Here is a 26569-nt window from a genome sequence, read left to right on the forward strand (position 1 = left end):
ATCCTCTTGAACTCCTCCTTCGCCAGGCAGAGCTTTTCAGGGGGGAGCCTTCATGTGCGGGCATGGAGGGGTGGTCCCTGGGTCAGGGTGTGGTGCTGAACCCTTTGTCTGGGCATGGCTGACGTGAACTGCGGTGTCAGAATCGATGGAAAGTCCGCCAGGATTCTGGTGAATTCATTGTTCGACAGCGTGATGGAGTCCAGGTGTGGGGCCGGCAACTTGGCTTCACCCAGGGAGAACGTCTGTAAAGTCTCAGCATGTACTAGACTTTTCCCTTGCAAGTCGACCAGCAGGCTGTGAGTTCGCAAGAAGTCCACCCCCAGGAGTGGTTGGGCCATGGTAGCCAGTGTGAAGTCCCACATGAACTGGCTGGCGCTGAACTGCAGCTGCACTGTGCGGGTGCTGTAGGTCCATATCGTGCTGCCGTTTGCGGCCCTCAGGGTGGGTCCTGGCTTCCTGTTGCAGGTGTCGTACCCGTCGGGGCAAGACGCTGATTTCCACTCCGGTTTCGACCAAGAAGTGGCGTCCCGACTGTTTGTCTCAGACGTACAAGAGGCTGTCCTGGTGGCCAGCCGCCATAGTCATTAGCAGCAGCTGGCTCTTGCAGGGCAGACGACAATGGCGGGCTTTTGTGCCCCACTGCTGGTGGTAGAAACACCACTGTTCACTGGCCTCCTCACTCCTGCCTCTGTGTTGTGTGCGCCCCCCTGCCGGGCCTGGTCTGGTCTGCTGTGGGCGCGTGGCCTGGTAATCTGACCGACGGATGCCACACTCTCCCTCTTGGCTTTCCACAGCACGTCTGCCCTGGCCGCCACCTTCCGGGGGTCGCTGAAATTTGCGTCGGCCAGCAGCAGGTGTATGTCCTCGGGCAGTTGCTCTAGGAACGCTTGCTCAAACATGAGGCAGGGCTTGTGTCCGTCAGCCAGGGCCAGCATCTCGTTCATCAATGCTGACGGCACTCTCTCCCAAACCGTCCAGGTGAAGCAGGCGGGCACCACGCTCACACCGTGAGAGGCCAAAGGTCCCAATGAGCAGCGCTTTGAATGCTTCATATTTGCCTTCTTCTAGGGGCGACTGTATGAAATCCGCAACCTGGGCAGCCGTCTCCTCATCAAGGGTGCTCACCACGTGATAGTAACGCGTGGAATCAGAGGCTATCTGCCGAATCTGGAACTGGGCTTCTGCCTGGCTAAACCACATATGTGGTTGCAGCGTCCAGAAAGTCGGCAGTTTTAGCGAAACTGTGTGAACAGATGAAGAGTCAGTCATTTTTGGTCCAAATCCCGTTTGGACCGTCCGGGTCACCAATGTAGCGATGTACTACATACAGAGCTAGAGACGACACGCAGTCGGTAAGTCGTTTCGAGACTAGTTTATTCAAACTTCGCGGCGCTGGCATTTAATCCCTAGCGCCCGCCCTCTCAGGGTGGAAATGACGTCAGAGGTGCATTACCAAAGTCTCCCCCTCCCCCGCGCACTGGCTATTTGTGAGCAGGTTCGCCTGCGCAGAAAGTGGGTTGCCACATAGCACTGAATTAAGCAGAATGGAATTTCTGGGCCAATATATAGACTGAGACACAAGTGAAAGATGGGTCAGTTTCTTGAAAGTACAATAATAGTCTTATATGAAACCTAGGATTATTTTTGTAACCTAAATCATCCTTGGAATAATGAGAAAATTAGTATTACTGTAGACCTTACCGTGGGGGGGAATAGAGGCAGCCAAGTACAGAGCTTGGCTGGAGGGAACATTTTGGAGGCAGTGACCACAATTCCATACATCCATACTTTCCATATAAGTAGTTATGGAAAAGGATGGGACAGACCTGTTCATAAGGTATTAATTTGGAGTAAGGCATACTTCATTAACATAAGAGAGCATCTAGTTGCACGCAAGTCCACATCTGCACAATGAGAAACATTCACATGAGAAACAGCAGGAATTCAAGTTCAACATGCTTTGCAAGTGTAAGAATTAGGGATAATGAACCCTGTTGTTGAGACACTCTGTACCTTAGTAGTTAGTGTAACTACTAACAGTTAGAATTATAACTTATTAATAGAGTAATTTTCATACAAATCATATAATTCAAATGCTTTACAATGGGATAAGGTGCAAACATGAAAATAAAAGGTTAAAAAAATCTGAATTAAAGCTAGATTCAGTAAACAGGTTTTGAGCTTCTGCTTAGAAGTGACAACTGAGTTTGCATCCCTTCCAGTTTTAGGTATTGGATACCACAGTTTAGGAGCATAGTTCAAAAAAGCTGATCTGCCAGTTACCTTTTCAGCAGAAGACCAGAGAGCTTGAGTAGGATTATAAAACAAAAACTGTTCTGTGATGCACTCCAATCCCAAAGTATTGAGAAATTTAAAACCAAGAAAGAGAACTTTAATATCAGTTCTCTAAGAGACAGGAAGCCAATGCAGAGTGACTAGGAAAGCAGTGATATGCTCCCTCAACCTGGTTTTAGTTACAAGTCTAGCAGGGATGTTTTGAATGAATTGAGGCTTGTCAATAGGTTTCTTTGGAAGGTAATTAAGTATAATGCGTATTGTTGTAAACTAGTCTATTCAGAATCAGAATCAGGTTTATTATCACTGGCATGTGTCGGGAAATTTATTACCATTGCAGCAGCACTATGATGCAATACATGATAATATGAAAAGAAAAAAAAGTAAATCAATTACAGTAAGTACATATAAGTACATTAATTAGTTAAGATTAAAAATAATGTGAAGCAGAAATAATATAAAAGAACAAGTGAGGTAGTTTTCATGGGTTCAATGTCCATTTTGGTATTTCAGATGGCAGAGGGGAAGAAACTGTTCCTGAAATGCTGAGTGTGTTGTGTGCCTTCAGGCTTCTGTACCTGATGGTAACAATGAGAAGAGGCCATGTCCTGGGTGATGGGGCTCCTTAATAATGGGTGCCCATTTCTGAAGCACCACTTCTTGAAGAGTCTTGGATAATACGGAGGTTTGTACCCATGATCCAGCTAATTTTACAACTTTCTGCAGCTTCTTACATCCTGTGCAGTAGCAAACTTTGCCATTCCCAAACCAGACAGTGATATAACATCTGAATGCTCTCCACAGTAGTTTTTTAGGTGACAAACCAAATCTCTTCTAACTCCTAATGAAATATAGCTGCAGTCTGGCCTTCGTTATAAACACATCAATATGTTGGGATTCTCTGAAATATTGACACCCCGGAACTTGAAATTGCTCACTCTCTCCACTTCTCATCCCTCCATGAGGGTTGGTTCATGTTCCCTTGTCTTACCCTTCCTGAAGTCCACAATCAGCTCTTTGGTCTTACTGATGTTGAGTGCAAGGTTGTTGCTGTGACACCACTCAACTAGCTGGTATATCTTGCTCCTGTATGCCCTCTCAGTTCCATCTCAGATTCTACCAACTATGATTGTATAATTAGCAAATTTATAGATGCCATTTGGGCTATACCTAGCCATACAATCATGGGTATAGAGGGAGTAGAGCAGTGGGATAAGCACACACCCCTGAGGTGCACCAGTGTTGATCCTCAGTGAGGAAGAGATATTATCACCATTCCACACAGATTGTGGTCCTCTGGTTATGAAGTCAAGGGTCCAATTGCAGAGGATATTTTCAATTTAAAGGCATGAATTAGGTTTTCAGCATTGTTACATGACAGAAATGGATGTACCTTTACAATATTACTTAAGTATAGAAATGCTGCTCTGGTCACTTTCTTTGTGTGAGATTTGAAATCCAAATTTGAATCAAGGATAACACCCAGGCATATTACTTCTGATTTTACAAGAGGAGCCAAGTTTCCAGGTTAATCAATAAGTTTATCTCTTTTGGTTTTGGGACCAACCAAAAGACTTCAGTTTTATCTCCATTCACATTTAGGAAATGATTGCTCATCCATTTCTTTACTGCAGCCTTTCCAGAAGTCAGAGAAGATAGAAGCTTATCATCATCAGGCTCTACCAAGATATACAACTGTGTGTCATCTGCACAACTGTGGAAATCAAGTTTCTAGTCTCTAATGATGTCTCCCGAGGAGATGATGTATAGGGAAAAGAATAGGAGACAAAGACAGCTTCCTTGAACAAAACCAAAACCTATATTGTGCCTCTTGGAAAAGTGGTTTCCAAGACAGAGAAAATATTTTCTCTCTAAGATATCTGAGCAAAATCAATTAACAACATTTGTTGGAGAAAATCTGATAATGTTTCTGGATGAGCAAATGCAACATTTAATGCAGAAATCCAAAGATAACAGTCCTGCTCCTTCATGAGATTTGCTGTTTGCACCCTTCACCTTTGTAATCATTGAACTGGCAATAACTTCAGATATTAATGAGATATCCTCCTTGTAAAGAGAAAATGAAACTATTATGCCATTGGATAAGGTATAAATGTGTTCTTAATTGATACTAAGACATAATTACAGCTTAATGTCTGCATAGGTAATTAAGCTAAATTTACATTAGTGAACTGCTGTTCCCTTGTGTATTTACAATTTCATGCTTTAATTTAAATGTTCTTTAATGTTTATAACATTTCAACTTCCACCATAATATGGGGCAACTGTCATAGTCTTCATTTCACTGTAAAATGATTAAAAGCTAAATTATACATAATTTTTAACTTCCTGACTTGGCCTCAATCCTTCAAATTGATTGGCTGTGACAGTCAGAAAGGTGCTATAGCTAGCTGCCAGAATTCCCTTTTGTTTTCATTTGAAACAGAATTCTGTGGACATTTGTGCCCAGAATTTATAAAGGATAATGGTCAGCTTCATCACTTCACTGTTGACCACAAATACCAATCAAGAGTTTCACTTTGTTTTGGAATTACAATAGATCTGGAGAATCTGAATAGTTCCCAAAACAAAACATACTCTGTGTGGAAATATCTTGCAAACCACAATTCTGGAAATAAAATTTAATTTTACAATTTTATTTTTAATTGTTTAAATAGAATGTTGTTAATACCTATTAGAACCATTCAGTTATATATTAAAATATCTGTTTCAGGCTACATTAATTTTCTTACATCAATTTTCAAATTAGAACTAAGAGTCTTTTTGATCCCTTTATTACTATTCACAGGAAAGATGTTTTAAAACGCTTGATTTTTTTCTAGTATTTTGACAGTGTTTCATCAAAATTGATTGCAGAAAACCTGTCATTATAATTCAAACATATTATTTTCTACTGTACTTCAGAAATCATGAGTAGGCTTGTCTAGCTGTAGCCAAACAGTAGCCAGGCTGCGATTGTGAACATTATCAGAACCATGACCAACCCTGCAAAAGACGAAGTTCAAAATCAGCAAACTGCAGTTAGGCAAGCTGTCAGTAAAACCTATAACCTGAAACTTCTGTAATCACAAAGGAATGTGATGACTGAAAATACAGCATTTAAAGGAAATAGTATTTTCAGTTCCCCACACAAACCAATCTGATAACAGTAATCTAACAGACATATTGCAGCCCATATTCTGTGTTGCTAAGTAACAAAGCTGCTTAAAGACCCTGAAACAAGTAGCAAGAAATAATAGTCAGAGATGTGGCACTGCCACTATTTCAGACAAAGAGGTTGAAAGATAACCATCAGAATTCTGCAGCTTTTGAAAGGAAGGAGTAAAAGTTTCAGACATTCCAGAACTTAAAACAGCAGACCACTTCAGCTCTAGACCCAAAGATGTTTTCAAGCAATCCCAATTTTATCTACTTCAAACAAGAAGGTCAAAAATGAAACAGTAACTGAAATGAATAAAATTAAAGAAAATGGATGGTTCTAAGCTAATAGTTTTAAGAGACGGCATAATTTTTTTAAAACTAAACTCTCATGGAAACACAGCAAACCACTTCTATCCCAATACATTTTTAAAACAGAAGCTATGAATTACAACTGCTTTTTAAATTTTTCAAATCTTTCCTGCATGCAACGTACATTGATTAACACCATTAAACTTGATACCATAGTGTAGAGACAATTGTAAATATTATTAATAAAAAAAGCAAGTCTAATATTCCTAAACATGCCAAACACCCTATAATAGAAACATTGCACCAAACTACCATATGAAAATAAGTATTTTAATGAGGTGACATAGGCATTAAAGTCATTATTAAAAGCCATGAGAAAAGGGCTGGAACACACTGACTGACAGAATGGTCAAGCAGAAACCCAAATAAGGTTTGAATAATACCTGATTTGGCATAACTTACAGGGACCTACATCCAGAACTGGGAAGTATCATTTCAAATAGATTTTGATAGCCTCTTATTATTCCACCATTTTCAACAATCCAATAATTAATATCACTTCATGTACTTAATCAGAAATGCAAAGCAGATCCAATAAAGTCAAATTCCCCATCACAGTACACTTCTTGAATATCTTCTCTCTGTTCACTCTGATGACAAGCCTATTCCTAAAACCTGTGCTGTGCTAGGAAGAACCAACAATCTGCATTATCTGGCTGTTCTATTCTGGAGAAGTAATGAACTCACTCCATGAGAGCTGGAGATCTGAAATGCAAACAGAAAATGCTGGTAACATCTGTGGAAAGAGAAGCAGTAGTAATGTTTCAGATCCTTTGTCACAACTAGCTTATGAAAAGCAATTTTTTTCACTAACATATATGTACTTGATAAAATGTTCTTTGCTATCAATTCTAACTTATAGTTCCAATAGCCAAGAAGAATATTATTTTGATTATTAACAGCTTTTAAATTGCATTAGTCAATTTGCAAACCTGCCATAGGCTGCTCTTTGTTCTAGGAAAATGACAGATGAGTAATCTTAATCATTATCATATGCCATCTCAATCTTAGCTCTTACATTTTTATTTCTAAATAAAGAGATTAATAAACTTGATGCAGAGAAGAAATTTAATACTATTGAGGCAGTCGGAGAGTCTTAGTATTGGGGGATAAATGGATATGCCAGCGCTGATGTGTGTGGTCCGATATTTGGCACATCTTGGGTCAAATTCTTCGAGTACATGAAGTCCTGAAATCCTGAAGCTTCCGGAGGGCAACTAAGGGAACTAAGAATGAGGAAGAATCTAGCATTTTACTTTTTAGGTAATGCTTGATCTGTAGAAATTTTGGGAGCACAATATGAAATTTGCCAGGATAGATTAAGAGAAATAATAGGATTTTTCTATATTTTTAACCACCGTGTGCTTTCTTGTAATTTACTTATTTCTTTTAATGTCAAAAATATATATATCATTTGAGAGATTTATGGAAATATAGTTTTAATTAATGCTGAAAACATGATGAAAATGAAAAGCTGTATAAAATTTGATCCTAAACAAAAATAGTAAATTTCTCCAGAAATCTGTATTATTTGATTAATTCACACTGTTATTTTATTTATAAGTTACCCAAACAGATAATTCCAGGTTGCTTCCATCAGCTTTCTGGGGATTTTTGGTTGTCAGTTTTCTAGCCACTTTCACTATTCTTGATTCTAACCCTCTGAATTCTAACTTGTTGCTGTTTTATTTTCATCCAAGTACCAAAGTACCAACAGAAGTATAACTCAAAAAGTGTGACAAGGTGTGCGATCAATAGAGACGATACAAAGTAATATTTGTTATTATAGCTTCACAAGTCTGCTCATCCTCTATTTTATTCACTGAAGTGTGTAATATAAATGCTGAATAGAAATTTCAGTTTTCTTAGAATGGGATCCTGAGACCAAAAAAGCATTTCTACTACTCCAGTTCAGGCTCAAGGATTTATCCAGATTTAAAATAATTTTGGGCAATACATTTTAAAAAGCATTAAAAATAGAAATGTTATCAGCTCTGTGCATAGAAATTAGTCAGCTCTGCTTTTATGCTTCAAAAATTATTGCACAGTTCATCCACCCAGTGCATTAGGATCTGGGTGCAGCAGTGTAGGCAGAAAATTCTCAAGTTTCTAGAATCACCTCATTGAGATTTAACTAGCCTTTGGAGTTAACTAAGCCACAGGCCTCGTCCCCTAAAGAGGCATTTTCAATGGCAGCTTAACGGCATGTTGGAAAGTAATGGCTAAAATGAACGTGATAAGGACTGGAGAGGCAGAAGGTAAGTATTCCATCTTGTCTCCTTACGTTACCAATCTTGATCTGGATGATAAAATTCATGCCATGCAGGATATGCCATGCATCAGAAAGGAGTCAGAAGACCTGTAGGTGATAGTAGAGCTATCTTTCAGCAATGACACCTCTGGAATTATGAAGCAATGTAAACAAAATCTTTGTCTCATATGATAGCTAAAGGTGAAAACACTAACACTGAGAACATACCAAAAACATAATAGAAGAGAAGCAGGAATTGCCTTGGTGTCTCAAGCCTGCCGTGTCATTCAATAAGATCATGGTCATTGAAGACAAACTTCATCTTCTCTACTTGTCAATTCCTCATTTCTATCAATTCCCTGAACAGCCAATAGCATAACCACATATCTTACGGAATCCCCAACTCCCATCATAACCCTGTTTCTGTATTGTTTTTCTCCTAAGATAATTAAAGTTCCTACCAGATCAGTTAAAGGGACAAAGAATGTGTTTAGTATGTGGACTAGGAGTTCAAGTATATGATTCCCTGAAAGTGGCATTGCAGGTAGATATGATGGTGAGATAAGCTTTTGACATGCTGGCCTTCACCAATCATAGTTCTGTGTTTAGAAGTTGGGATGTTATTTTATAAATGGACAAAATGTTGGTGAGGCTATATTTGGAATGCTGTACTCAGTTTTGGTCACCCTTTTCTAAAGAGTGCAGGAAAGATTTACAAGGATTTTGCCAGGAATTGAAGGACTGAGCCAGGGAGGGAGATTGAGTGAGTTTGATTTTATTCATTGCAGCATAGGAAAATGAAGGGTAATGTTATAGAAATGTATAAAATTATAAGGGATATAGATAGGGTGAATGTACACTGTACTTTTATCAGGAATGGGGAAAGAGGGGGCATTGGTTTAAGGTGAGAGGGAGGAGATTTAATATGATCCTGAGGGGACCTAATGGGGGGCTCATCCACTGAAACTAAATGAGTCCAACTCAAAAATAAGGAAGGTGTATTCACTCTGATGGGATGATACTACAGACCCCCCTCCCCCAATAACTTACTGGGCATTGAGTAACAAATGAGCAGGCTAATTAGAAATAGGTGTAAAATCAATAAGGCTGTTGTCATTGGTGACTTCAACTTACTTTCTTCATGCAAGGAGTTAAGATAGGACAAAATTAGTTGGATGTATCCAGGATGGTTTCCTAAATCAATAAGTAGATAGTCCAGTGAGAGGTGGGATTATACTACAAAAGTAAATTGACCTTTCAACTGGAGAACATTTAGGGAACAATGACCATTTAGGGAAGTTGCTGGATAGGATTTATTGAGCAATTGGGAAGCCATGGTTTTGTGCAAGGCGTCATATTTTACTAATATGATTGAGTTTTACAAGGGGGTGACAAAGGTAACTGATGAAGGTAGAGCTGTGGATGTTGCTATATGGATTTTAGCAAGGTGTTTGAGAAGATCCCTTTTGGTAGGTTCATCCAGAAGATTAAGATGCATGGGGTCCATGGTGAATTGGCTGTTTGGATTCAGAACTGGACTGCCTAAAGAAAACAGAAGGGGTGGCTGATGAATGCTGACAAAGGGTCCATAACCAGTGGTGTTCCATAAGGACCTGTCCTGGGACTTCTGCTGTATGACCTGGACAAAAATACGTTTGGGTGGGTTAGTAAGCTTGGAGACAATATAGAAACACAGAAGCAGAAAACCTACAGCACAATACAGGTCCTTCGGTCCACAATGCTGCGCTGAACATGCATTTACTTTAGAAATTACCTAGGGTTACACATAGCCCTCTATTTTTCTAAGCTCCATGTACCTAACCAGGAGTCCCTTAAAAGATCCTATCATATCCGCCTCCACCACAGTCACTGGCAGCCTATTTCACGCGCTCACCACTCTCTGTGTAAAAAGCTTATCACCACATCCCCTCTGTACCTACTTTCAAGCACCTTAAAACTGTGCCTTCTCATGTTAACCATTTCAGCCCTGGGAAAAAGTGTCTGACTATCCACACAATCAATGCCTCTCATTATCTAACACCCTTCTATCAGGTCACATCTCATCCAACACTGCTCCAAGGAGAAAAGGCCGAGCTCACTCAACCTATTCTCATAAGGCAGGCTCCCCAATCCAGGCAACATCCCTGTCAATCTCCTCTGCACTCATTCTATAGCTTCCACATCCTTCCTGTAATGAGGTGACCAGAACTGGGCACAGTACTCCAAGTGGGGTCTGACTAGGGTTTTATATAGCTGCAACATTACCTCTCAGCTCCTGAGTTTAATCCCATGATTAATGAAGGTCAATGCACCATATGCTTTCTTAATCACAGAGTCAACCTGCACAGCAGCTTTGAATGTCCTATGGACTCAGACCCCAAGATCCCTCTGATCCTCCACACTGCCAAGAGTCTTACCATTAATACTATATCCTGCCATCATATTTGACCTACCAAAATGAGCCACCTCACGCTTATCTGGGTTGAACTTCATCTGCCTCTTCTCAGCCCAGTTTTGCATTCTATCAATTTCCCACTGTAACCTCTGACAGACCTCCACACTATCACAACACTCCCAAACTTTGTGACATCAGCAAATTTATTAACCCATCCCTCCACTTCCTTATCCTGGTCACTTATAAAAATCACGAAGAGTAGGGGTCCCAGAACAGCTCCCTGAGGCACACCACTGGTCACCGACTACCATGCAGAATATGACTCATCTACAACCACTCTTTGCCTCTGTGGGCAAGCCAGTACCGGATCCACAAAGCAACGTCCCCTTAGGTCCTATGCCTTCTTACTTTCTCAATAATCCTTGCATGGGGTACCTTATCAAATGCCTTGCTGAAATCTATATACACTACATCTACTGTAGGTCTACCATGAAGGTCTACCTTCATCAATGTGTTTAGTCACATCCTCAAAAAATTCAATCAGGTTCATAAGGCATGAACTGCCTTTAACAAAGCCATGCTGACTATTCCTTATCATATTTTGCCTCTTCAAATGTTCATAAATCCTACCTTTCAGGTTCTTCTCCATCAACTTACCAACTACTGAAGTAAGGCTCACTAGTCTATAACTTCCTGGGCTACTTCTACTCCCTTTCTTGAATAATAGAACAACATCCGTAACCCTCCAATCCTCCGGAACTTCTCCCGTCCCCATTGATGATGCAAAGTTCATCGCCAGAGGCTCAGAAATCTCCTCCCATGCCTCCCACAGGAGCCTAGGGTACATCTCATCTGGCCCCAGTGACTTATCCAAATTGATACTTTCCAAAAGCTCCAGCATATCCTCTTCCTTAATATCTACATATTCAAGCTTTTCAGTCCACTTTAAGTCATCCCTACAATCGCCAAGATCCTTTTCCATAGTGAATACTGAAGCAAAGTATTCATTAAGCACCTCTGCTATCACTTCTGGTTCCATACACACTTTTCAACTGTCACACTTGATTGGTCCTTTTCTCTCACATCTTAACCTCTTGCTCTTCACATACTCATAGAATGTATTGGGGTTGTCCTTAATCCTGTCCGCCAAGGCCATCTCATGGCCCCTTCTGGCTCTCCTAATTTCATTCCAAAGACTCTTCCTGCTAGCCTTATAATCTTCTAGATCTCTATCATTACCTAGATTTTTGAACCTTTCGTAAGCTCTTCTTTTTTTCTTGACTAGATTTACAACAGCCTTTCCACACCATGGTTCCTATACCCAACCACCCTTTCCCTAATTCATTGGAATGTACCTACGCATAACTCCATGCAAATACCCCTGAACACTTGCCATATTTCTTCCGTACATTTCCCTGAGAACATCTGTTTCCAATTTATGCTTCCAAGTTCCTGCCTGATAGCCTCATATTTCCCCGTACTTCAATTAAACACTTTCATAACTTGTCTGTTCCTATCCCTCTCCAATACTATAGTAAAGGAGGTAGAATTGTGATCACTGTCTCCAAAATGCTCTCCTACTGAGAGATCTGACACCTGACCAGCTTCTTTTCCCAATATCAGATCAACTACAGCCTCTCCTTTTAGCTACATATTGCAACAAGAAACTTTCATGAACACACCTAACAAACTCCACTCCATCTAAACCCCTTGCTCTAGAGAGATGCCACTCAATATTTAGGAAATTAAAATCTCCCACTACCACAACCCTGTTATTATTACACCTTTAGATGGGAGTTCAGATCAGCATGGATCAATTGCACTGAAGGTCCTTTCCATGTGGTATAAACTTATGTCCTGCCAGCAGCTACAACCAATGAAAATAACGGCAACCCTTCCTACAGTCTTCCTATAGGTGATACCTGCAGCTATCACTTCAGATACTTGCACTTTGAATAAAGCAGAGGTTAAAGATGGGAGGTGCACATAATGGGTCTCTCAGTGTGAATGACCCACAGTCTGATTAGGATTAGGGTCACAATTAGTGGGATCCCAATTCAAAGCTGCCCAAGTTCTGCTGAAACTGTGCCAAATATGCCTTTAGGTGGAACAGCCTACTGAATAAGGCTGTTATATTTACATAATAGAATATTTCAACTCTGTACACACCTTTGAATGATGTCTGCAGTCCATCCCTTTGAATTCAAAACTATCGTGCAGATTCTTGTAATTGCTGTCTCAGTTAACTACTCAAATAGAAAATACAGAGCCTCCTGCTTCTGCAGTCGAAACACAAAATGCTCCTGGTTACCTGCTCTCATGGTGCCAAGGTTCTTTAAAATTTCTGAGCTGCTCCCTCCCCACTCCCCAGCATTGTTGAGAAAATATTCCAAGTAAAGTGATGGTACATAGACCTCCCATCCTTTGTAAACATATCAGTATTTGTCATACCATAACTGCAATTGTGCTAGCAACACTGATATTACCCATCAGCTAGCCAGCCAGGCTGTTCTCACTTATTTCAAGACAATGAACATCCTTCTATTCTGAGGCTGTGTCTAGACCTGGACTCCCTCACTGTAGGAAACATCCTCTCCACACTATCTATTCTGCTATGTTTTCTAACATCAAAACATTAAACAAATTCAAAGGAAAATGAGAGCTGAGTCTTAAGTTTGTTTTTTACTTTAAACAAGGCATGCATTTATCACATGTTAGTGTGATGACATACGTAATTCATGTATTTATACACATAACTTGTAATGAGTTATTTAAAGAAATGAGAATATTTAACCAAATATATTTACAATATTACTGAAATATTGAATACAAACTTTCATACCTTCCACCATGACCGTACACCTCCCAACACTATTTCATCTCCCACTTCTTTGCCCATTCTTCTAACCTGTCAAAGTCCTTCTGCAGCCTCCCTGTTTCCTCAGCACTATCTGTCCCCTCCACCTATCTTCATATCATCTGCAAACTAGGCCACAAAGCCATCAATTCCCCATTCAAAATCATTGACATGTAAAGTGGAATTAAAATCAGAGCCAGGATATCACCAGCATATGTCGTGAAATTTGTTAACTTAGCAGCACTAGTACAATCCCAATACATGATTAATAAGGGAAAAAAGTAAATCAATTACAGAATATTTATCTATGTGTATTAAATAGTTAAATTTAAAATAGTGCAATAACAGAAATAGTAAAAGTGAGGTAGTGTTCATGCACTCAATGTCCATTTAGACACTGGATGGCAGAGGGTAAGAAACTGTTCCTGAATCACTGAATATGTGCCAGCTTGCTTCTGTACCTCCTTCCTGACAGTAACAATGAGAAGCGGGCGTGTCCTGGGTGATGGGGGTCCTTAATGGTGTACAGCACCTTGCTGAGTCACCAATCCTTAAAGATGCCTTGGATACTACAGAGGCTCGTATGGAGCTGATTAACCTTACAGCTTTCTGTAGCTTCTTTCAGTCCTGTGCAGTAGCCCTGTCCCTCCCCACCCCAATACCAGACAGTGATACAGCCTGTCAGAATGTTCTCCACAGTACATCTAAAGAAGTTTTCAAGTGGCTTATGAGACAAACCGAAAATAAGTGGTCCCAACACCGACCCCTGTGGAACACCAGCAGTCCCTAGCAGCTAACCATGCATGCCCTACCTTGCTTTGGTGATTAGTATTGTGCATTTTGGCAAGTTTTTTTCCCCTCTCTAAATGCCTCTAAACAGTACATCTTCTTGAATATGGAAAAGGATTATTCATGCTCGAGTAAGGTTCAGTTTTAATTTTAAATCCAAACAGACCTCTACCTTCATAACATAAAAAATACTGAGGATAATCATCAAGTTATGGACATGCTGCTGATTGCTTGGCAGTTTCCTTATAAGGGTTGGGGTAAATCTATTTCACTAGATGCTGAATCATGATGGCAAACTGATGTCAGGTAATGAAAACCCTTAAAGACAAGAGTTGTGGCATAGTTTAAAGTCGTTGAGACAATCCACAAAAGAAAGAGGTGACTTGGTGAATTAAAAAGAGATGGCATGAAAGAAGAGATACCTGCAGTCTACAGAAAGTCAGAGTGAGAATCTACATACAAGGCAGTGTTAAAACAAAGATACTAAAGATGGAGAGTTTCCTAAAAGAAAAGTAAAGATTATGTCTGAGTTCATGGCATCCAGAAATGTGCCAAGTGCAATGTGTAACTGTAATGACTATAGGAATTAATGGATTATTAGCCTAGTTTTATGTGATCTGTTCGGGGTCAGAAAACTTAACAATGTATTGATGGTTATAAAGAAAACAAAGTCGAAATTACAACTGTTGAACAAGATACAAGACCAAATGTATTTGAAAATTAGAATTATTGATGCCTAAACTGAGATACTTCATGGATCTTAGTCACAGCACAAACGAAGAGCTTGCAGATGATATGATAAGGGGATAGAGTGTGTTTATTTACGGTCGCTCTTGATAATACCATATGTGTAAACAGTTTGCTGGCTGTATAATGTTATGGAGATATGTGTTGTTGTTCGTGTTTTTTATGTGCTTTAATATTTTCTAATAAGGAAGCTACATAGCATCAGTAAAAGCATACCTTTAAGAGCTGAATACTTCATGGCTTTGATTATTAATGGGACTGTCTCGTACAAATGTTTGAGAATTTACAAACTTCAATGAAGTTTTTGTTGCTAGCTCTATTATTTTTCCCTTACTCATCTATAACACCATTGAGCATATTCTCTACCATACAGATATAAGAAATCTATATATGAAAATTTTGTATACTAGAAACAGATTCCTGAACTACATGTTCTCAAGTTCACGTATGACAACTTATGTTTCTGTGAATCATCACCAAGAGCTTGTCCTCGTCCAACCATATAGACATAACGATCAAAAAGGCAAAGCAGAACCTCTATTTGTTTGGAAATCTAAGGAAATATGGCATATCCTTGGTCCCATTACAGACACTTCATAGAAAGCAACCTATAAAGTTGCATCACAGCGTGATGGTGCAGGAGTTCTTTTCAAGAACATAAGACACTACAAAGAGTTGTGGACACAGCTCAGCACATCAAAGAAACCAGATTCAGAGATTTATTTATCAAATGTACTTTGAAACATATAGTGAAATGTGTTGTTTGCACTCACAACCAACACAACCTAGGGATGTGTTGGGGACAGCCCACAAATGTGCCATCCTCTACTCCATGTGCACTTCTCACAGCTTTGGAGAAGCAGCCTACAAAATCAAAAACCCTCCCTCTCTAGATATTCTCTCTTCTGCCCACTTCCATTAGGCAGGACAAATAAAAGCTTGAAACACGCAGGGACAGGTTCTATTCTGCTGTTAGAAGATTCAATAAACTTTTGGTATTGTAAAGATGTACTCTTGATCTATCACGTCAAGACATCTGCATCTTATTGCCTATCAGCACTGCACTTTATCTGCAAGTGTGACACAAAGTTATGCATTGCTATTACTTCTCCCTTGACCTACCTTGATGTACTTGCCTGTTGAAACTATTCCTTATCAATGGCATGCAAAACATTTTTTTCCACTGTGCCTTAGCACATATGACAATAATAAACTAATTACCAATTCTAAGTATGAAATTTTAACAATTAAAATGAGTGTACCGGGAACTGCTGACTTGTAAGTGGATGTGTAAAAAAACAAGGACGACAAGCAACAACACTTTACATTTCTCCAGCTACTAACACATGACCCTTGTGAAGCATGGTATTTTTTTCACAACATTTCTATAAGACCGGACATTGGACATTCTATCAGACATTGGAGCAGAATTAGGCCATTTGGCCCATCGAGTCTGTCCCACTACTTCATCATGGTGAATCCATTTCCCCCTCCAGCCTTCTCCCTATTATGTTTCTTGCCCTGACTCATCAAGAACTTATCAACCTCTGACTTAAATACACCTAATAACCTGGCTGCCTGTGGCATTGAATTCCACAGATTCACCAGCCCGACTGAAGAAATTCCTCCTCATCTCCATTCCAAATTGATGTTCCTCTATGCCCTTTTGGTCTGAGACGCCTCCCCACCAAAGGAAACATCCTCTCCACATCCATTCAAACTAGGTCTTTCTACATCCAATAGGGTTTAATGAGATCCCCCCAACCCCCCAACCATCATTCTCCAAAATTCCAGTGAGCAAAGGCCTAGAGCCATCACATGATAAGACTTTAATTCCTGGAATCATTCTGGTGAACCTCCTCTGAAGCTTCTTCAATATCAACACATCCTTTCTTCAATAAGGAGCTCAAAGCTGTTCACAGCACTCTAAGTGAGGCCTTACCAGTACCTTGCAAAGCCTCAGCATTACATCCTTGCTTTTATATACTCTTGATATGAATGCTAACATTGCATTTGCCTTCCTTACCACCAACTCAAGCAGTAAATTAATATTTAGGCAGGGGGAATCCTGCACAAGGACTCCCAAGTCCCTTTGCACCTCAGATTTTTAAATTTTCTGACCATTTAGAAAATAGTATGTGCTTTCATTCCTTCTGCCAAAGTGCACGACCATCCACTTTTTATCACTTTATTCTATCTGCCACTTCTTTGCCCATTCTACTAATCTGTGCATCCACCCTGTTTCCCCAAAACTACCTGCCCCTCTACCTATCTCTGTATCATCTGCAAACTTAGCCACAAAACCACCAACTCTGTCATTCAAATCATTGACATACAATGTAAAAAGAAGTGGCCCAAAAGGATGCCTGCCAAACTCCACTGGCCGCAGGCAGCCAAGCAGAAAAGGATCCCTTTATTGGCTTCCTGCAAATTAGCCAATGCTCTATCCCTGAAGGATCAAAACAAAGGTTATTTCAGGAATAGTTGATGAAATACTGACACTGAGATATTTTGAAAAAAGTGAATCATGGAAAAGCAATGGGTCATCAATATCATGATAAGTCTAAAGTATTATTCCTTCAAGTAGAAATAAACATTAATAAGGAAATCATCTTGAATGGGAGAATTGCATGTGTTCAGTAAACAAGAGTGGTGAGTATTTTCCATACTGAAGCAAAGAACCGTGGATTATGTAGATTCAAAACACAAACAGAAAATGTTTGAGGAATTTAGTATATCAAGTAACACTTCTGGGGCAGGAAACATTTTGGCTCAATGACACTTCAGCTGAACTGGAAAAATGACAAGTCTAAGCTGCCAAGAATAGAAGGGAGATGTAAAGAGAATGTGCATCATATGGTGCAGATAAAAGTTATCAGATTTTTTTAAAAACTGAAAACTAGCATTTGGGGACAGAAGCAAGAAAAAAATAGAAATAGAAAGGTGCAGTCACATCTACAGTATAAAAATGGATTTTAAAAAAGTGTTCTTTCCCTGCCATCTCTAATGGGATTCAACCACATCTTCCCTTCCTTTCCCTTCCCCTTTCAGCATTCTGGGGAGACCATTCTTGCTAACTACATGGTCCACTTTTCTCTCTCCACCTATCACTCCCCTTTTCAAGGCACCTTCCCAAATGAACACAGGAAACTCAGTGCATGTCTTCTTATCACTTCCCTTCCCATCATTATTCACTCAATTCACATGTACTCCTTCCAATTTACTGCTCACAACATGACCGCTGCATTTTGAAACCAAATGCAAATTGGCTGGCTGCTTTACAGAACATCTTTATTCAGTCTTCAATGGTGATCCTGAGCTTGCAATTCCGCATCACTTTCACATTCTACCTCTCTCCCACTCAGGCTTCTCTGTCTTTAGCTTGCTTCAAATATGCTCAACTAAGTTTCAGAAGCAAGTGAATTACGTTGTGTTTATTGTGAATTACTTTTCAGTAATTAGAAATTATTGTTTACTAAAAATACAGAGAAGCAGGATAAAATTAATAGATCAAAAAGTGTTTAATAACGGTTCAGCTGGAATGAAATATTTTCCTTTTCCAATATAGCCATTAGCATTGAGAGAAGATTTTCAGGATTGCTAGATCTGTGCACACTTGCCATTCAAAGCGTTCTCTTCCCTCAAAGCAAATTTCAGGAATCTAAAGATGAAGTAATGTTGCATTGTTCCTCAGATAAAGCTAGTCTGGATAGTTGTTAATCACAGAAGAAGAGGTCAGCTCAAGCTGATTATCAGCCCATCTTTTTTTTAACCAACTTCCTGCTCTGCAGCAGCAAAGTATTTATTTGCTGAGGCGAGGAGTCACTGAGATTTGTATTCAGGCCCTCTGAGCAATCCCATACATTTCAAAGGTGCTGTTGCCCTTGTGGAATGAAATTCCTTTCAATGAACCAATAAATGTATAGAAAAAAATCTTTGAAAAAGCATTAAAGTAACATTGAGTAAGACAAGAGTTCAAAAGCCTGTGATAGCAGGGAGCTCTTAAGATACACAGAGGGTAGGGCCATGGATCTATCTGATCAATGCTGCAGCTGCACTTCACTTTTTATAGGGACTCTCCAAGCTGGCCTTCTGTGTCCAGATCAGTTTATTGTGGGTGTACAGGTGTCATGAATGGTGGGCTGGATCCTATCCCAAGTGAGCCTTTAAATACAACATATTATGATGAAAACTTCTGATTTAATTTGGTCTATTGTCTTCCGCTATGAAATCTCACACTAGAATGTGCCATGATTTCTAACAGTCTTCAATCATATATACGTATGCAGACTGTCAATATTGTCCTAGGAAATAATGTTAGGAAAACAATAACCAAACTCAAATAACTGACATTGACAAAATATTATCATTGCTGTCTTAGAAGACACTTTATAATTCCAAAGCTGAATAAAGCATTATTGCCAAAGAATTACTTTAATTACTTTAATTCATTTTCAATACTAATCAAAAGTGTTACAACAACTCAAGTAAAGTACATCAGTGCAACTTTATTTGACCATGAACTGCTTTCATCTGCTGTGTCAACAGTAGTGAAGCCAATGAATCATTAATACTAATGATATGAAAACAGAAAATGCTGGCAATATTCTACAGGTCAGCATTCTCTACATTTCAGCTTGATGACATTTTTTACAAATGTGGGATTTCTAAAATGTCCTGTTTTTCTTACATTTTTCTCATAACATATATTCTAAAATCATTGGGTGCTTATGTCAATTTTGGTTGATAGCTGTGCAAAGCCTGTAATATATTTCTAGTTTTAAGGTAATTTAATATGCAGTTTACATGATTTTTTAAGAAATTTAAGCTTGAAAATTAAACAACTATTTTTCTCCTAACACGGACAATAACTCAAATAGATACATTGCACTTACTAAATCAGCACAGTCCATCTCCTTCATCTTTGTACAAAACTTCTAACTAAAACTTAAAGATGAGATATGAATTTGTTCCTATTAAACCAGCATTAAATTAGCTTTGCAGTGCAGAATTTTGTCCAATGTAGAATGATAAGAATAGGTATTCAAAGAGGTCTCCAACATCAATGCCCAAGCTGGACTGTCAGCCAACTAGCTTGATACACTTTTAGGATATTGATATCTTAGTTGACGGTACATATTTTTATCAGCATTCATGACTGAAGTTCCAGGAACAGAAACATCGATTTGTTGGTGGTATGAGACTTGTCAACTACAATGGCAGGCATCCTTTTGGGCCACTTCTACAATGGGATGAACATTATGCGAAGATGTCACAACTTTCTCTTGCACAATGTAAAAATAGAATTGCCCATTCCAGCTTACTTCTCCATTTTAGAATACTGTAGCAAGTCTCATAGCTTAAGGTTAATGTATATTTATGTGATATGAATTTTTAGATGCCACTTGCAAGTGGGCTAGAAACAGCCGATCATAGCTGTCACCCTTTTGATGAAGTTCAGATTTTTTTCAGGTCTGGAATATTCAATCAGCAGAGAAAGATAAATTGGCTGAAGCATAAGAAAGTTCTGTTAACTTCACTCCATGTTACATGTGTGCATTTTAGTTATTAATTGATAAAGTGATTATGATTCAAAATATTATGTTTATTCATAATGTTTTCCCATATACTATTCAAGAGAGAAATGCATTGATTCTGTTTAAATTGGCACATGGAGGTAGTGATGCACCATCAATAACTCACTCTGAAACGTAAAGGCGAGATATCGGCTTTTATTGACTGGAAGAAGGAACAAGCAGTGAGTGACCACCATACTACATCCTGGAGACTGAGAGGCCGGGCTCAGGCCTTGATCACATTTATACAGGGGTCTGTGGGAGGAGCCACAGGAGCAGTCAGCAGGGGGCGTGTCTGTGGTGAAGTTTCCTACAGGGGTGAACTACAGTGTCCAGACAAGTATTTGTAGTTCACCACAGGTAGGAAGGCAAAATGTAGCATGGATCACCCAGTTTAGGGTATATCCACATATTCACACCATGATGTTAAGGACATGCTTGTGCTCCTGCAAAATCTGGCAAATTTATATGTCTATGCCTCCGCTGTAATGTGTCAGAATGAAAATCTGACATTTAAAATACAATCACTGCTGCCTTCAAAAATGAAACAAGTCATAATTTTCAGACATAAATTACTGATACCTGTTGCAATGTTTTCCCTGCATTTGTTTCCAAGGAAACAAAGTGCTTGGTTAAAAAAAGTCTTCACTGTGTTTATTTAGTAAAATGATACACAAGTTGTCAAATAAAATGTGTTTTGTCATACTATTTTTCTCAGTTACTACATATTCAATGAAAGAAATCATTTTGTAGCTTGCCAGGCAATGATGATTAAATTATACTTAAATATCATTCTTGCAAAACACACACCCACTTGAACTCAACATGAAATGAATAGGAAACAGTGTTTCACAAAGATGAAAACTAAAATGGATGCTGAACAAACTAAGATGGATGCTGAACAAATGAAAGGATATTCAGTGGAATGGCCTAATATTTGGCTTTTCAAAGGGTCTTAAAGAAGAGTGCACTAGTAAAGAGGCAGGTTTAAGGGAAATAATCCATAGAAAGCTAAAATCACAGCTAATGATTATAAGACAAAGGGGGAGAACATCAAAAGGGACAGGGGGATACCTCAAGTCAAAAAAGGTGATGGGTGAATAATACTTGGTAAGGAACAGGATATTAGCAGTTGAATTTGATGATACAGAATACAAGAAATACATAGACATATTCGAGTCTGTGCATGATCAAGATATAGATGTCCGTGTCAGTAGCAAATAAGTGGATGGGAAGTAGACATTACTGGAAGTAGAAGAAGCTGAATAAGTAATGCAAATCAAGCTGAGGTATAAACATGTTTAACAGAAACATTTGTTTTATTTTGGATATTGCAAGTCATCCTAACTGCAAAGGTGAATGCTAAAGCACACATAACATCTGTGGAGCAAATCACATTGGATACTAGCTTGCTGGAAGCATTAACATGGACATTGTGAATTCTGTCCACGAGGAAGAAAAAACTGACAGGGTATAAGATAACAGTTGGACACAAATCCTACCCTTTTGGAGATCAATAATTTACCCCGTCATCTCTTGCCCTAATCTCGCTTAACACTAGCACATCAGCAGAAAGAATAGATTTATAATGACCATTAATTAGCTGTAGATTAGCTTTTGGTTATTTCTTTTGTTTTTGACTTTATCAATCTTTGGTATTCTGTATAGTTCTTTGAAGGATATGATAAAGGGATTGAAGAAGGGAATTTCACTGAAGAAAGATGTCATAAGCACCAGACAATGTTCCATCAGCATTTCCTGCCACTGGATTATGGCACAGCTGAACAAAAGGGGCACATATATTCAGGGAGACAAGGAGTACAAGAAAGAGAGCGAGGCTGAGGGCAGGCTTTCTCAGCAGGCAACCATAACCACACTGAATGAAGGACATAGACCCTTCACCAGAACCTCAGTTAGAAAACACAACAGATTACCATGCCACAGGAAGAAGGCTTGCAAAAATCACCCATTTTCTGCATTCAAAATGAGGTTTACAATGGTCACCTCAAGCTTTTTGTGGCATGTCATTTTAACTCTCCTTCCCACTCCTACGCAGACCTGTCCATTCCTGGCCTACTTTACAATGCTACAGAAAAACTAAAGTCATTTTGGAAGAACAAGTTGGGAACAGTACATCCAATGGTATAAGAGCGCAGGTTTTAGATTTTTCTCATAACATTCAGACATCAGAGGTTTAAAAAGAAGCCTTTCCTCCATTACTTCAGGACTAAAATCTTCTACCAAATGGAAATAGTAATCCTGAAATTTAACCATTCCTACCCGCCGAGCCACACAAATAAGTTGCTCTTTGTCGTGTACGTAATGAAACCGGACAATTACAACCGAAGGTTTAGCTGAAGCACTCGATGATCGACGCATAATTCTATGTGCGCGATCAAGTAACGGAGGGTTATCTGGAAATACAGACAGGAACGCATCTTTTAAAAGTTGAGGAAAATATTTCGAAGGGTCACCTTTTTCTATGCCGTCTGGGAGACCAAGTATAGATAGGTTCTGTCTTATGGACCGATTCTCAAAGTCGACACTCTTGGCTTTAAGTGTTTCCACCAGTTTAGTGGTTGAAATTAAATCTTGTTGCAATTTTTCAATTATCAAATCTCGTTTCTGAGCGTCTTCTTGCAGAGATGTGATAAGAACTTGCTGCTGGTCAATTACTGAATCTGTCTTAACCATACAATCTTGAAAAGCCTTTATATCTTGTTTAAAAATTTGTTGTAGTTCATGAAACTTTTTATCCAAAACCTCCAGAAGCAGTTTCTAAGTTAATTCAGTGCGTTGCGGATGAGCTTGCTTCTTTCCGTTACCGTTCAGGTTCCACCCAGGTTGTCGTTCTTTAGATCTAAGAGACATTTCTGATTGCATATCCTCAAAAATTCACAATAAACTCTTAATGATAAGTCCAAAAAAATAGCAAGAGTCTTTTGGTGTAGGTAAAAATAAGTTGAATAAGGGTGATCAAAGGTTAAAAAAAGTAAAGGTTATGGAGCGAATCTAAAACAGTACTCACTCCATGAGTGTCACCCGCTGACCCATCCAATGGTATCCACATGGAATTTTCCATTTACAGGCAATCCTCACCCTGATGAACTTCTCGCACATACATTCACCTATTCACTTTCACTTTGTTCATTTTGTCCTTCCCTTCAACCCATCTGCTACTATTTGTCCATGATTCCCTCCTCACCTGTTTCCACATGTCATTGACTAGCCTCTATCAGCACAGTGCCATCCTACCCATTCTGCCATATATTGGCAATCTTGCCTCTTGCCTTACAGTGCTGATGCAGAGTCTCAATTCAAAATGACGACTTACACCATGGCAATGGCAAGATTTGAAAACTCAGAAGGGAAAAGCATTATTAAATCAGAAGAGCAGCAAATACATTTAAATGATTAGCTTTATTTGTCACATGTACATCAAAACATAAAATAAAATAAGTTATTTGAATCAAATAAAATCAGCAAGGGTTGTGTTGGGCAGCCCACAAGCTTTGGCATGCTTCCACAAAACACACAAACCCAAACTCTACGTCTTTGGAATGTGGTGGGGACACCAGAACATCCAGAGGAAACCCAGTCAGTCACAGGGAGAATGTACAAACTCCTTACATGCAGTGGTAGTAATCAAGACTCGATCTTACAGTTGGCGCTGTAAAGCATTGAACTAACTGTGATGTTACTGTGCTGTCCACATAACAGAACATGGAACAAATTCAACATTATAAAACTCTGCATGCTATAGATTGCTTATAAAGCCTCTGAAAATGGAAAATGTACAAAGAATTAAGTTAAATATTTAATGCTGTTTCTCAAGTCATTATCTAAGTAGACATACCGTACATCTGTCAATTTCTAACAATTTCGCAACGGGGGGGCGAAGAAATAGTGAACTGAGTTCCAGATCTCTTTCTCTTGCCAGATTTATCAACGCCATCTTAACTAAGTCAGGGCACCATATGTTTGATTGTGCTTGCCAATTTATTTATTCTCACAGTATGTATTTTTTAATGAGATGAATGCAGTATTACCCTTTAATGTAAGTGGTTTATGTACACCTTAAACATACCAAGATGTGACAGTGCTATAACATTATTCATAGGGTCACAGAGGACATAGAGCACTGCAGCAGATCCTTCAGCCCATCTATTCTGTGCTGAACTGCTGTTCTGCCTTGTCCCATTGATCGGCACCTGGATCATTGTCCTTGATACCCCTCCCATCCGTGCACTTATCTGAGCCTCTATTAAATGTTGCAGTCAAAACTGCATCCACTACTTTCACTGGCAGTTCAGTTCACACTCACGCCTTCATCTGAAGTTCCCCCTCAGGTTTCCTTAAATATTTCACTTGTCATCCTTGACCTATGGCCTCTAGTTCTAATCTTGCACAAGATCAGTGGGAAAAGCTTGCTTGCTTGTTTGTGTGTACAGTATTTATTTGTCCTCAGTTTTTCATTGATTAGATTGTATTTCTTTGTTCAACTGTGAATACCTGCAAGAAAATGAATCTCACGAAAGGATATGGAGACATACACACACTCTGATAATGTTTACTTTGACCCTTCTTCTCCTTAACCAGCTGGAAAAATGGGCAGAAAAATGGCAGTGCAACTTAATGTAAACAAGTGTGAGGCTTTGTACTTTACGAGGAGGACCAATCAAGATAGGTCTTACAGTGTGAGTGATAGGGTGCCGAGGAGTGTGGTAGAACAGAGGAATGTGGGAACATGGATCGATAATTCCTTGAAAATAGCATCACAGGCAGCTAGGGTCATTTACGTTTATGTCATTTATGTTGGCACATTGGCCTACATTAATTATTGCACTGTGTACAGGAGTTGGGATGTTATGTTGAAATTCTGTAAGATGTTGGTGAGGCCCAGTTTCGAGTATTGTGTGCCGTTTTGGTCAACTACCTATAGGAAAGATTTAAATACGATTGAAAGAGTGCAGAGAAAATTTACAAGAATGTTGTTGAGACTTGAGGACCTGAGTTAAAGAGAAAGGTTGAATAGGTTGGGGTGTTATTTCTGAGGACTTAGGTGATTGAGGGAATAATTGATAGAGGTATACAAACTTATAAGGGTATATGCAAGCAGGCTTTTTCAACCGAGGTTGGGTGAGGTTATAACTAGAGGTCATAATTTAATGGTGAAAGCTGAAATGTTTAAGGAGCACATAAGAGGGAACTTTTTTACACGGAGGGTGATATGAGCTATCAGAGGAAGTGGTGGATCTGGGTTTGATTTCAATGCTTAAGAGACATTTGGACAGGTACATGGATGTGAGGGGTTCCAGGGGTCTATAGTCCATGTGAAGGTCTTTGAAACTAGGCAGATTAATGGTTTGGCATGGACTAAATGGAATGAAGGGCCTGTTTCTGTGATTCCATAACCGGGGCTTCAATATCCTTGAAAAAATATTGTCCATGAAACCAACCAGCCTTGCCTTTTTGATCGAACAGCAACATCCAAACTGTGTACTCTCGATATTTCCAGACCTAACCAATTCCCCTCTACCACCACTCTCCTCCGTCTAGTGGAATTAGTTCTTACTCTCAATAATTTCTCCTTTGGCTCCTCCCACTTCCAAAGGTATAGCCATGGGCACCCGCATGGGTCCCAGTTATGCCCGTCTTTTTGTTGGCTTTGTGGAACAGTCCATGTTCCAAGTCTATACAGGTATCCGGTTCCCTTCTTTTCCTTCACTACTTTTCCTTCGATGACTGCATTGACGCTGCCTCCTGCCCGCATGCTGAGCTCGTTGACTTCATTAACGTTGCCTCCAACTTTCACCCTGCCCTCAAATTTACCTAGTCCATTTCCAACACCTCCCTCCCCTTTCTTGATCTTTCTGTCTCCATCTTTGGAGACGGCTTATCTACTGATATCTACTATAAGCCTACAGACTCTCACAGCTACCTGGACTATTCCTCTTCCCACCCTGTCTCTTGCAAAAATGTTATCCCCTTCTCGCAATTCCTCTGCCTCCGCCACATCTGCTCTCAGGATGAGGCTTTTCATTCCAAAATGAAGGAGATAAGGAGAAGACTTCCTTTTTTTAAAAAAAACAAAAGGGCTTCTCTTCTTCCACCATTAACTCTGCTCT

General features: G+C 39.4%; 1 protein-coding gene across 12 annotated transcripts in view; it reads right to left on the bottom strand.

Moving 5' to 3' along the window:
* Positions 1 to 26569, bottom strand: part of nrxn1a (neurexin 1a) — a 1527797-nt gene that overhangs the window by 1348463 nt on the left and 152765 nt on the right. Inside the window, exon 3 of one of the 12 annotated variants that reach the window (XM_059985910.1) lies at positions 2122 to 2156. The exons of the other annotated variants lie outside the window; for them this stretch is intronic. Within the exon in view, the coding sequence (XP_059841893.1) occupies positions 2122 to 2156 (35 nt within the window). The remainder of the gene's footprint in view (positions 1 to 2121; positions 2157 to 26569) is intronic. 12 annotated transcript variants of the gene reach the window in all.

This window comes from Hypanus sabinus, chromosome 12 (genome assembly GCF_030144855.1).
Source record: "Hypanus sabinus isolate sHypSab1 chromosome 12, sHypSab1.hap1, whole genome shotgun sequence".
Lineage (NCBI taxonomy): Eukaryota > Metazoa > Chordata > Chondrichthyes > Myliobatiformes > Dasyatidae > Hypanus > Hypanus sabinus.